Source organism: Tupaia chinensis, unplaced genomic scaffold, assembly GCF_000334495.1.
Source record: "Tupaia chinensis unplaced genomic scaffold, TupChi_1.0 Scaffold000238_1, whole genome shotgun sequence".
Classification (NCBI taxonomy): domain Eukaryota; kingdom Metazoa; phylum Chordata; class Mammalia; order Scandentia; family Tupaiidae; genus Tupaia; species Tupaia belangeri.
In genome coordinates, this window is record NW_006159716.1 from 1431791 (window position 1) to 1445444 (window position 13654).

Genomic DNA, 13654 nt, shown 5'->3' on the forward strand with positions numbered 1-13654 from the left:
TAAAGGGGGTGTGGGAGTAGGGAGGAGGACTTCTGAAAATAATAAGCGGACTGATCATAATGTAAAGGATAAATCTATTAAACTAATCAGCTCAATGTTAACTTCAGGGCTGTGCTATGGGAAAGTATGGATTGAGCTGCAATGACTTCTGTCTAGATTATTTGGATGAGCAAGGATATGTTCTAATATAGCATGTCTAAAGTGTGAGTGCCCATCATACAATTACTATTCCGTTCCAGAATGCAGAGATCTTAGTTCTCTATTATTTTAAGGCTTTATTTCTGTTAATGAAAAATAAGAAAGTTCTTCTAGTCTTTCAGTACTTACAAGTGAAGGAACCGTGAATATCTGAACCGAGAGGTCTGCGATTGAAAACTCTCTGTCGTGGTCATCTGTCACATAATCACTCTGCAAACGCTCATAGTTCTATTAAGAAGGCAAAAAAAGGCAAGGAGTGCCAGCTATCAGTTATGAAGGAAAGGCAAGCACTACTCACCAGAGTAGGTGCAGTGAAGAACTGGACAGACAGAGCAGTCACCGACACTGCTCGCTCGTGATCATCCTCCATAAAATCTCTCTGCAACTGCTGGTAATTCTAAACAACAAGGGGGAGATTCACCTCTAATCCACATTAACCGAATGTTTAAGGATTATAATGAAAAGTCAGTGCTGGAGGAAATCAGTACGATAATACTGGTATGAAAACAGTAACTGGAGTGATTCCACCAATGAAATCTTGTTCAAATACTGATTCACTGTAGAAGTCTGTAAAATCCTGTATAAATATTGATTGTTCTGGAGCACAATGGCAGGTTACCCCCAAATAGCAAGTACAGCTACCAAAATCCTGGGATGCATTGTGCCCGGTGCTTGCCACTGTGCTAACCCATAGCATCCTTTGTCTCTGCGGAAACCAGAGTGTTATTACTCTGGGTGCATGTCAGACTCATCTGATGCCTCTTATGAAATACACGTGACTTGGGCCTCTCATTGCTGAATTTGCTTCAGTAATCTGAGAACATGTATTTATAGTCTACGGAAAGCCTTCCCCAAATGATTCTTCCATATGTCCTTGGTTATTCCTCCTGATTCAGGTGGAAACTAAAGCAGTTAAGGTAATTATACATTGCCAAAAGGGAGAACTTAATTCAACCACATCAACAACCTAGTGTGTGTGCACATGATTCCTAAATCAAATTGCTATATGCTACGTTGTTTCGACCAAGAGGATTGGTTCCTTACATTAACTTTAGTAGGATAATTTAATAACTCACAATGGCATAGGTTTAAATTCTTCATTTATCATTTCACATCATAAACTCTGAATAGATGGATAGTCGTGTTATCATGACAAGTGATGAATAAGAAGTCTGTTATGACATTTTATTGGTAAAAGATAAAAAGATTATTTGTTAAGTATCTCTGAATTTAAAATCCATACTGATGTATTACTATTAGAGATTAGTTTTTTTGAAGCCTAGAGAAAATCACAAGCTATAGTTACTCCTTATGTAAATTCTGTTGTTAACCTTCAAAACCAAGAAGCCACTTACTTTTGCAAATCGAACAGCAAATAATTTCTTGTATCTTGAATCCATAAGGAGACTGCTCATGAACAACTGATGATACACACTCCGAGCACCTTTAGAAAAAGACCAAGAATGACGTTTTTATGAGATCAACTATTATATTTCAAGCCTCCAGAGTAAGACTACATGTTTTCCTTGACAAAATATTTACAATCTGCTTGTAAAACCAAGTCTTCCAAATATAATTTTCTAATAACATATAAAGACTCTTTAATTTGGGTCATGGACCCCAAGAAGTCTATATTGATTTCTTCAAAGTTACCTTTCCATAATTTGGAATCATTAAGCATCAATCTATCCACTAGCGAAGAGTTTTCACCATCTGGCCCTTCTTGTAAACCAACTTGACATAAAATCCGGCGAAGGCCATCTTTAAACAGGATAAAAAGTTGTTAGACATCGGCTTCAAATAAAATAAAGAAGTGACATTTTAGTAGATGTACAAATAGATCTATAAGGAGTTATGTGTTTTAATAAAGGCCAAATTTATTCAGAAAAAGTAAATATTATTTTATTAGTAGTTTCACACAAAAAAATTCCAAATATCACATTACATAACTTACTCCCTACTGCCAAGATATATCTGTCAAAATATGTGCTTTAATAAACTCAAAGAGAATAAGATCCAAAACTACTGAAAAATGGTACTTGTCATTCTTTAAGCATTTATGCTAATTAAGCTAGATTACAACTGTTGCACATCCCATGATAACTGAAGATAGGTGTAATATAAAGTTGAGCTAACATTCAAAAGAAAAATGGGTGACTTCTGTACTGCAATAGATACCAAAATACTACTAAAGCTTGACAGAATGTTCTTCACTCATTAAACAAAAATTCACTGTGGACCCACCCTGTGTGAGCCCCTACAGACAAATTCCTATATCTCTAAATGTTAAATTTTAGAAAAGTTCTTCAAATATTAATTGTAAGTATGAATAATCAGAAAATAATAGAGCTACCAAGGGAAATTATATAAAATACTAAAGAGAAAAATCTTTTAATTATTTTATATATATATATATATATACCATGTGCACCCTGCTGGTGAGACAGAGAGAGAGAGAAAGTGAGAAATCACTCTCCCGGGGGGAGGATGGCCATGCTGCAATCCCTGGTCCTCCATTCTCTTCTCGGGATTCTGGGCATCCATGCACACGCGCCTGGTTCAAGCTGTTGGGTGCGGCACTTGAACCATGGTCAGCCATGTGGGAGTCCAGCACCTCAACCACCACACCACCTGCTGGTCCCACCACATATAGATACTGAAGTATTTAAATCACTCATTATAAATATCTCAGATATAAAGGAAAATTTCAGCAGAAATTTACTTCTGTGATACTATTCAGTAATACTGTAACACAGTAATTAGCATACAGTATCCAAGGAAAACACCAAAGCTGAAGAATATGGGGGCTAAGAAAAATAACTGAAGACATTTAAAAAATAAGCAAGCACGTTCTAACTCCACCTCTGTATTTTCAATTGTCAGTTCAGTGTGGCAATGCTCTCACACCCTTTCAGGACAAAGTTATATGCTCTCACACCCTTTCAGGATGTCATTTATCCAGTCTCGCCTGAAGACCAGTATGATGGACAGCTTAGCTCTATAACGCTCCTCTACTTAATAGTGTTATAAGCCCAAACTTCTGTTTTTGCCTTTGGACGTGAGGGTTCTTTTTTTTTTTTTTTGTAGGTTTTTGCTATAGGGTGTGTGTGCTCGCCAGAAAGACAGAGAGAGACAGAGAGAAAGTGAGAAATCACTCCCCAGGGGGGATGGCCATGCCGCAATCCCTTCTCCTCCATTCTTTTCTCAGGAGCTTGAGCACGCATGCATGCACAGGTGCCTGGTGTGAATTTAAGCCACCGGGTCCAGGACTCAAACCGCGGTCGACTACATGGGTGTCCAGTAACGTAGCCATTACACTAACTGCTGGTGCCAAGGGGGTTCTTAATTCTATTGCATTACATACAAAAGAATTGTCTAACTTGTAGGCTGTAAAAAAACAAAAAGTTACAAAGTAATAATAACCTCCAATTTGCAAATTCTCAGAGTTGTAAATTATTGGTAATTCCAAACCAAAACAAAGATTAATGTTTTATTATTTAAATTGTTAGTTACTTGCTAACTCTGTGGTCTGGTGGTTAAGGCAGCTGGATCCCACACGGCTGACTGCATAGTTTGAGTCCCAGATCCAGAGGTCTGAGAAACATGCCAGGCATAGGTACATGTGTACCCAAACTCCCAAAACTAGGGAGGTGGAGGGGAAGGGATTGTGGAGTGACCATTTTCTATCGGGGTGCTTTCTCCTCACCAGCTTTCTCTGTTTCTTTCTGACTAGCGCATAGGCCCTCTAGTAATCAATCAATCAATAGCTAGTTACTTAAGTTTTATTTACAGTAGTATCTTCAGTGCAAGAGTTCCACAAGATGCTCCATTAAAAAGTTTCTTTTATCAAGTTTGTGAGAGTTACATTGCATTTAAAATCCTTTACCATTTTTAACTCAATGTTTTCTGCATTTATTTGAATACAGAATTCTTTGCTTACATACAAAAAAATCCTGTGGAAGAAAACTTGGTAAAAATTGGTTTTTCTGTACATGAAGGTATTCTGAGATGCTTCTGTAAAATGTGAAATTAAAGCAAGTAGTTATTCTACTTTGTAGTTTTTTCAAAACAGCAGTGCAAGGACATAGGCGCTCATTATCAATAGTCAATTAGCATAAGCACTGATAAACCTACCTGAATATCCAATAACATTTCCCAACCACGACAAAAGTTTCAAACCAAAATTCTGATGGGCGACAATAGACGAATGCATAACTTGAACTTTGAGTGGCTTTGTTTGTCTACTGGTATTTCTCTTAAAAAGAAATGGCAAGGTGAAAAAACTAACTTAAAAGGCTATCTTATTGCCAGAAAAAAGTTCACATTGTTACATAATATAATGACACTATCATCATCACAGGAGAATTGTTTAATGCACATGTATAAAAAACACAACTTCATTTGGCTTACTTGATTCAGATTCTAGTTTTCTAGAAGTACTGGAATTTATACAAAAAAAGTAAGAAGGCCCAGTTTATGCATAACTTGCACATGTGGTCCTACATTTGAAAATGTGCCCTATTAATTATAAATAATTTAAATGCTTAAACTTTGTAACTTTAAACTACTTTCTTAATACATTATACACTTATTAAAGTAATTTAAAATATACTTCGTTGCATGGATAAGACGTTATCAATACTTTGAAAAACTATTAACAAAATTTATCATCTTAACCATTTTTAAGTATACTGAACTGTACATTGTTAATCAATTCACACTGATGTGACACCAATCTCCAGAACTTTGCATCTTGCAAAATGGACACTTTATACACGTTAAACTAAGTTCCCACTCCTCCCTCGCCTAGGCACCTAGCAACGACCGTTCTACTTCATCTCTATGAATCTGACTATGCCAGGCACCTCATACAAGCGGAACCATGCAGCATTTACCCTTTTGTTACTGGGTTACTTCATTCGGCATAATGTCCTCAGGTGCATCCGTGCTGTAGCACGCATCAGCATTTCCCTCCTTGTTAAGACTAATACTCCACTGTATGAAATATCGCATTTTTTTTTCTCCATTCATCCATCAATGAACAACTGGTTGCTTCTACTTTTTTGCTACTATGAATAATGGTGCCTGAACTGGGGTGTATTAATCTTTCTTTGAGACCTTACTTTCAATTCTTTTGTGTATCTAACCAAAGGCAATTGTCCATCAACAGGAGAATGGATAAATTCTGGTATAATTATCAGTAGAATATTCAACAACTATTAAAAAAAAAGATCTCTAGCTAAGATAGAGCAACACAGATAAATCTAAAACAACATAGACATAAAAAGGCAAGTTGCAGAATAATATATAAACTCAGCATGAATCTTGTTATATAATTTTTTTTTTAAAAAAAGAGAGATTTCTGGGGACCAGCAGGTGGCATGGTGGTTAAGGTGCTGGGTACTCCCACATGGCTGACCATGGTTCAAGTCCTGGACCTGGTGGCTTGCTTTCTCACTTTCCCTCTCTCTCTGCCTCTCTCTGGCCAAATTAAAATAAATGAATGAATAAATAAATTTAAAAAAAAAGAGATTTTTGCTTATGGGTGTGTGTGCTCACCAGAAAGACATAGAGAGACAGGGAGGCAGAAAGCAAGAAATCATCCCTCAGAGGGGGATGGCCGCACCACAATCCCTTCTCCTCCATTCTCCTCTTGGGATTTTGGGCACGCACGCACACGCACCCTGTGTGAGCTTTAAGCTGCCAGGTCCAGGACTCAAACCGCAGTCAACACATGAAAGTCCGGGGACGTAACCATTATGCCATCTGCTGGTCCCTTGCTATATAATGTTTAAAGGCCCCCAAATCAACATGTATAATGTTGACAGATACTTAACATGAAATAAAAAGGCATGTATGGTAATGAAAAAAGTACATTAATGAGAGTTGTTATCTCTAGGGACAGAGGAGGGTAACAGGATTAAGAAGAGGTAACACAGGGGTCTCAATACTACTTATTTAAAATAAACATGACAAAATAAGGTATATTGTGGGCACACAAGTGTTCACTGTGTTCTGTTTTTCTGTCTATATAAAAAGGTTTTGTAACGTTAAAATTATTTTTTTAAAAAAGAACATTTATATAAAATGCAGTTATAAGAAATAGTTAAAAATAAATTCTAGCTTTAAAAAATAAATCTAAATGAGGGAACAGTTTTTTTGAAAAATAACATACTAAATGCTATTAGGATATGTACTAAAAAGCAACCTTTATTGTTTAATATTGGCACCCAAGGGCAATTTAGTTCCTAAAAAGTAATGTGAAACCCTATTAACTAAAAACAAGAGAAGCAACAAACCTCTAAGACCTCTCTGATGGAAAAATAGAAAGACAAAAATACATCTCATTTAACTATTAATTTTCTATATCAATCTTAATAACTTAAGAAAAGCTAGATAGTGCTCAAAAAACATCTCTAAACATGGTTTTTGGTTGGCACCGGCTTTATAGATATTTCAGCAGAAAAACTTATTCATAAATGTTGAAATACAGAGCTAGTTTTAAACTAATAAAAAAGGCATGTTTTAAAATTACTTACCACTATTTCTCATTTTGCTTGCTCACAATACTGGAAATCTCCGTATCGAACAGATCTTCGCCCCTGTTTAAATAAAAATATTTAAAATTAACCTTTAGGAACATTATATTCAATTTAATAACTTAAAAATTATTATTTTATTTATTATTATTATTATTTTAAATTTTCTATAGGGCATGTGTGCTCAATAGAGAGAGAGAAAGTGAGAAAGCAAGTTACCCGGTCCAGAACTCAAACCACAGTCAGTGATGTAGGAGTCCGGAGCCTTTACCACCATGCCACCTGCTGACCCCAAAGTTAATAACTTTTTCCTTTTATCGGAGAGATTTTTGCTATAGGGAGTATGCGCTCACCAGAGAGACAAGAGAGACAGAAAGAGAGAAATCACTGCCCACCCCCGGGGCGGGGGGGGATGGCTATGCTGCAATTGCTCATCCTCCTTTCTCCTTTTGGGATTTTGGGCATGCATGCACACGTGCCCAGCGTGAATTTTAAGCCACAGAGTCTGGGACTTAAACCTGGTCAACTAGGTGAGAGTGCAGCAATGTAACCATCATGCTATGTGCTGGTCCCTTTATGTTTGAGCATGTAACAACTATAGCCAATTTTTAATATTTATAATGTCCACCCAACTCATATATGAAAAATTTCCTTTGAGAGTATCCCTTTTCAAGCCATTAATAAGAATACTTCTTTCAACACATTTATTAGCCTAGACTCTAATTTCCATAACTGAACATTTTTTTCTTTTTCTTAACAGAGGGTACCTATACTTGCCAGACAGAGCGAGTGAGTGAGCAAGTGTGAGTGAGCGAGAGAGATAATACCTCTCAACAGGGCATGGCCACACCACAATCCCTTTACCTCCATTTCTCCTTGCCATCAGGAGTTTGGGCATATGCGCGTGCATACACGAGCCTGACATATTTTTGAGGGCCTGGGGTCAGGAACTGAACTGGGATCACTCATGTGGGATCTGGCTACCAAAGCACAGTGCTTAAATTAACCATTATAAAACAGGGCCAACCCCATAAGTGAATATTTTTACAAAAAGTTATTTCACTTAATTATTTTTAGATTTTTGCCATAAAGTGTGTGTGCTTGCCAGTGAGACAGCAAGTAGAAAAGGGAGAAATCACCTCATGGGGGTAGCCACATGGCAATCCCTTCTCCTCCTGGGATTTTGAGCATACATGTATATACACCTGGTATGATTTGCAAGCCACCAGGTCTGGGACTTGAACCGTGGCTGGCCATGTGAGAGTTCGGCACTTTAACCTCCACATCACCACATCATAAAACCCACAACTGTTTTTGTTGTTGTTTTTTTTTTTAAGTGGATCTTACTATATCACAATCCTATTTTAGCCTCCTGAGTGACTGGGACTAGAGGTATGTCCCACTGTACCCAGCTCTTAGGGTAGGCTGAGAATCCAACTCAGGCCTTGGCTGTTGAACAGCAGCCTCTACCAAAGTGTTCTACTGGGGCTAGATTGTGCACTTTCTTTTTTTGGAGAGTTTTTTTTTTTTGCTATAGGGCATGTGCGCTCGCCAAACAGACAGAGAGAGACAGAGAGACAGAAAGCAGGAAATCATCCCCCGGGGGGATGGCCACGCTGCATTCCCTTCTCCTCCATCCTCCTCTCAGGATCTTGGGCACGCACGCACACACACGCGCCCGGCGTGAGTTTAAGCCACCAGGTCCGGAACGCGAACCACAGTCGACTACGTGGGAGTCCAGCAACATAGCCATTACGCTAACTGCTAGTCCCTAGATTGTGCACTTTAATCACTGGGTAAAATTGGTGTAACTTTATCTGTATTTCCTCTTAGACTCTATCTGGCAACAGCTTAGAGTTATATCCAATATAAATTTGGGCCAATATTCAAGTGAAATAATGTTAAAGAAAAGCCTAGACTGATGTAACATTTACTTAATTTTCTGGGATAACTCATCTGTAGTAAAAATTCAATTCCTCATGTGATGTCAATAAGATGTAACTACTTACGTCCCGATCTACTGTAGTTGCAAATCCAATGGCTTCTTTTTGTGTACAGTTAACAGCTTTCTGAAGGGTATAAATAACTTGCTCATAGGTGTGCACCTCATCATTAAATAGCATGCAATAGTAGGTGTCACTCTTCTCTCTGTGGGATAAAACATTAAGGATGTACGGGCTTATCAATTTGCATATTATCTTGATGCACGGTGGTTGGTTTATTTATTTACTTACAGTTTATTCATTCCATGACTGAGAGACAGAGAAAACAGCACCCCTGACGGGGTCTTGATGCCCCCCAGCTTTAGCCAACCCAGATCATGGGCACAAGTGCACCTGGCGTATGCAGGGATGTCTCCAGATTTGATCTAGCAATCTTCCCATATGGGTATTGCAGAGCACTGAGATTTGCATCTGGCCCTCAGGTTGACTGATTTAGAGGATACTTTGTTCTATGGAATGTGCTAGGTATTGGTCACATATGCATAAAGAAGTCATCTATGATGCCTGTGCTCTGACATAGTTTGGCTGGAAAAAAAAATTGATATTCAATATATAACTCCAAATGCATTGGCTTTTATCTAAAACAGTAAGATGCTAGAGCAGGGTATAATAGGCTTGGAAGTTCTTAGAACTATTGGAGAAGTAATCTGAGACGCCAAGTCAGAATAGGCTATTGGGACTGGATGGTGGCGAAGTGGAAACTCAACTAAACCTACTTGGGAAAGGTCCCAGTTTCACAGTCCAGGAACTCCCCAAGCTGCCAGGGGCGTGGGCATGCTCACGATCTGGGCTGGCTGAGACTGGGGATAGACTGCGGTGTGAAGACCCTGTTGCAAGTGCCCCCCCACCCCGCCTCTGTCTTTCTTATGGAAGAAGTCATTAAAAATTAAAAAACAAAACAAAACAATAAGCTATCAGTGGTTCTCAATCATGGGCAAATCTCCATCTCCCACAGTTGACTGACCATCTGGCAAAGTCTAGAGACAGTTTTGGTTGTCACGTCTGGGAGAGTTACTGGCATCTAGTGGATAAAGGCCAGGGATCTTGCTAAATATCTCACAATCCACCAAAACAAAGAATTCATCTGGCCCCAAATGCCAATAGTACCAAGGTTGAGAAACCCTGGGCAAAAGGAAGGGAACACAAAGGCGCTGAGGTGGCAAAGGCAAACACTGGGAGCTGGGGAAGAGGGAGAAGGGAAAGATTAGTAGGAGATTAGTCTGGTCTGGAGAGAGGCAGAAATCTGAACACCTCATAATAGATTCCAACTTTTGTCATCCTAAGAGCAGTCGAAGGTTTGACACAGGAGGTATGATCGGATTTGCTTTAATGTTCACTTTGGTGCAGTCCTGGTCATTTGGACTAGGATAGCTACAATGGAGATGAGCCAAAGTGGAACAATTTGGTAGAGGGAGAACCAGCTGGACCTGGTATCTAAATGGATATGGGTGATTCAGGTTTCTGGGTAGATGGAAACTAAGACGGTAAACATTACAAGAGAAGCAGCTTAGATTCTTTTCCCTTCCATGCTGGTGGCCCTGAACCTACAACAGAAAAACAAAATAAAAATAAAACTATTCTATTTTTTTTTTTAAAGAATTTTACATTTTTATTTATTTATTTACTTATTTTAATTTGACCAGAGAGACAAAGCGAGAGAGAAGAGAGAGAAAGTGAGAAAGCAAGCTGCCAGGTCCATGATTCAAACCACGGTCGGTCATGTGGGAGTCCAGCGTCCTTAACCACCACGCCACCTGCTGGTCCCAAAACCATTCTATTTTCTAAGATCTAAACTTAGATTTTAGACAGTGATACCCAACCTTAAGTATGTGAAGATAAAGTCATAAGATACTAAGTAATTTTTAACATTTCCAAAAACATATAGTTAATAGCACTGTTTTATAAAAAAGCTTATCCCACAACCTCAATGATCTGGAACACCATTGAGAAAGCAAAAAAAGAATCAACACCAGTATCCTTTGGATTTTCATCCCAGTTTATATTCATAGTTTTTATTTTTTAAATTAATTTTATTATTTAAAAAAAATTTTTTTTGGAGAGGTTTTTGCTATAGGGCACATGCGCTCACCAGAAAGACAGAGACAGAGAGACAGAAAGCGAGAAATCACCCCCCAGGGAGGATGGTCATGCCACAATCCCTTCTCCATTCTCCTCTTGGGATTTTGGGCATGCACACACGCACAAATGCCCCGTGTGAGTTTAAGCCACCGGGTCTGGGACTCGAACCGCTTGACTACATGGGAGTTCAGCGACACAGCCATCATGCCAACTGCTGGTCCCCCAATAGTTTTTATTTTTAAATAAGTTAAAAAAAAATAACTAAAACCCTAAAAATCTAGTTCGAGGCAAGCACATTATAATAAGGAAAAAAGTAAGCCCTTAGCCTTAATACAGGTATGGAAAAATCTAGCTCCCTGATTATAAGTTTGCAATCTCTACGATCTGTAAAACTGTAGATGCACATTAAAAAATGCACAAAATGTGGAAATTTCATAAAAAGTTAGAATCAAAATGGTTAAAATTGAGTTTGAGCATTTATTAAAAACTCACACCAAAGAGCTCATTCCCTAAATATACATAATAAATCAAACAAAAAAACTCATCAGTTTTATCATACAAAGAGAAGAACACTGCTTATGCCTGAAAATAGCTGCACGGCCTTGACACAGTCTGACTATGGCTACATTAATACCTAGGTGACCAACCAGAAGAGAGAAACTCCTGCCAATTAAGTGGATTGAAAATACTTAAAACCTATAAAAATCAAGGTTATACTTCTGTTAAAAATAATTTAAAAAAAAAGTTTATGTCCTACCCCAACTATATGAAAGTTAAAATTTAGCAGTTTCTCATATACAAATAAATGGATTATACTTACGCTGTCTCTAAATCTGTTGGCAATTCACTTTCTTTTTCCCAGGTTAGTATTTCTACTGCATACCGAAACATAATAGCAAAAATGTTGTATGTTCTTGCTATCACATCTTCTGATAAATGCACAAGAGGATCCTGAAAGAATCGAAAAAGAAAAATACAACTCTGTTAAATGCATATTAATTCTCTTCTTTCCCATTCTTGCCTCCACCACTCATAATACTATAGTAAAAAGCTGACTGGTTTGCCAGCTTCAGCTTCTCTTCATTATCCTTTGATCCTGTACACTATGGACTTCCACGTCAAGTTTCCTAAACGTCTTATTCAGAATATAGGCACTCACCATTCATACACCACTCCTAGGTCATTAAGCAAATTGAAAAGTGTGTATCTTGTGTGTGTTATGGTGCCACGCAGTATGCATTTTTGAATAGGGATCATCTGACATCACACTAGAATAATGTAAGTTTTTTTTAGAGGCTTTTGCCTTAGGGGGTATGTGCTTGCTGTTAAGAGACAGAGACAGTGAATGTGACAGTGAGAAATCACCCCTTTGGGGGATGGCCATGCCACAATCCTTTCTCCTCCATATTCTGCCTGGGAACTTAAGCACACACGCACATGTGCCTGATGTGATTTTCAACCACTGGGTCTAGGACTCAAACTGCAGTAGGCCATGTAGGAGTCCAATGATATAACCACTATACTATCTGCTGGTCCTAAATAATGTCATTCTATCCATACAGAAAGCATACATTAGATAAGCACCAGAAAGCAATAACAAACCAACGTAGTAATATAAATCCAGTGAAATGGTTTATTTATTCTGAATATTACTATGGGTGCATTATCAAGTATAAATTTATAAATGAAAATATGTAACCTTACGTGATCACAAACCTTTCATGTAGTGAATACCGACTGACTGCAGGATGAGATAAAGACTGAGAAAGAGGATTCCTAAGTTCACAGACTGAGAGAGGGGGTTCCCGCGATGGAGAACCAGTCATGTCAAGCTCGTTAAACATGCGTGTTGTTAAGTGAGGAGTGGCTATAATCCCAATTATTGAATCAACCAACTAGAATATTCGGTGGCACTCCAATGCCTAAGGAATACTTCTAAACATGTTAGAGTAGCGTTCCGGGATCTCTAGAACCTAATCAAACCCTCTTATAGCTTCATATCCTAATAACTTCTGACTTCACAATAAACAAGCGAAGGAGCATTATTATCTAAGGACAGACAAACAATATTTAGTTTATAGTATAAAGGACAGCTTGATTATGATCTTAAAGGTGAGAACTCATCAACGCCAGACAACTTCCTTGTTTCTTTCTCTTGTAAGGTGGGATGTGTATGGACGTCAAGAGTGAACTTTGTGTACTAGACTTAACAGTGAAAAAGTCACTAAATTTCTAGGTTAAAGGAACAAAAGCTTTAAAGATACATAGCACACCAATGTACATCGTATCTTTCAGTCAAGGTTGGCAGAATGTTTTATACAATCTTTAATCTTAATGCTTTACATTATATCTAAACACTTCATTTAGCTTAATGGCTAAACAGCACTACATTTCTCAAATTCAAAAAGCAGTATGTTCCAACATCATCAGATAGAAATCGGCACATTCTTACAGCTAAACTAAAGGCACAGATAATTTTTGAATACTCACACCAAATATAAGCTTAAGAACTGATGTAAAACAAATAGAGAAGTATAATTAAAAAAAAAATAAAAAAGGACTAAGAGATGGGCCTAGGGCTTGAAAAAGGTAGATTTACTATTCTCAATAAGAATCAGATTTTTCAAATTCTTTTTTTTTATTTTTATTTTTATTTTTTATTATTTTATTTTATTTTATTTTTTGGAGAGGTTTTTGCTATAGGGCACGTGCGCTCGTCACACAGACAGAGACAGACAGAGAGACAGAAAGTGAGAAATCACCCCTCAGGGGGGATGGTCACGCCACAATCCCTTTTCCTCCATTCTCCTCTTGGGATCTTGGGCACGCATGCAC

At 38.0% G+C, this 13654-nt stretch overlaps 1 protein-coding gene across 1 annotated transcript in view; it reads right to left on the reverse strand.

Annotated features, from left to right (window-relative positions):
- UBR2 (ubiquitin protein ligase E3 component n-recognin 2) overlaps positions 1-13654 on the reverse strand; it is a 164017-nt gene that overhangs the window by 87490 nt on the left and 62873 nt on the right. Inside the window, 7 exon segments of the mRNA XM_006148563.3 lie at positions 328-426; positions 1554-1642; positions 1852-1959; positions 4333-4453; positions 6738-6800; positions 8747-8885; positions 11640-11770. Coding sequence (XP_006148625.1) covers positions 328-426; positions 1554-1642; positions 1852-1959; positions 4333-4453; positions 6738-6800; positions 8747-8885; positions 11640-11770 — 750 coding nt within the window.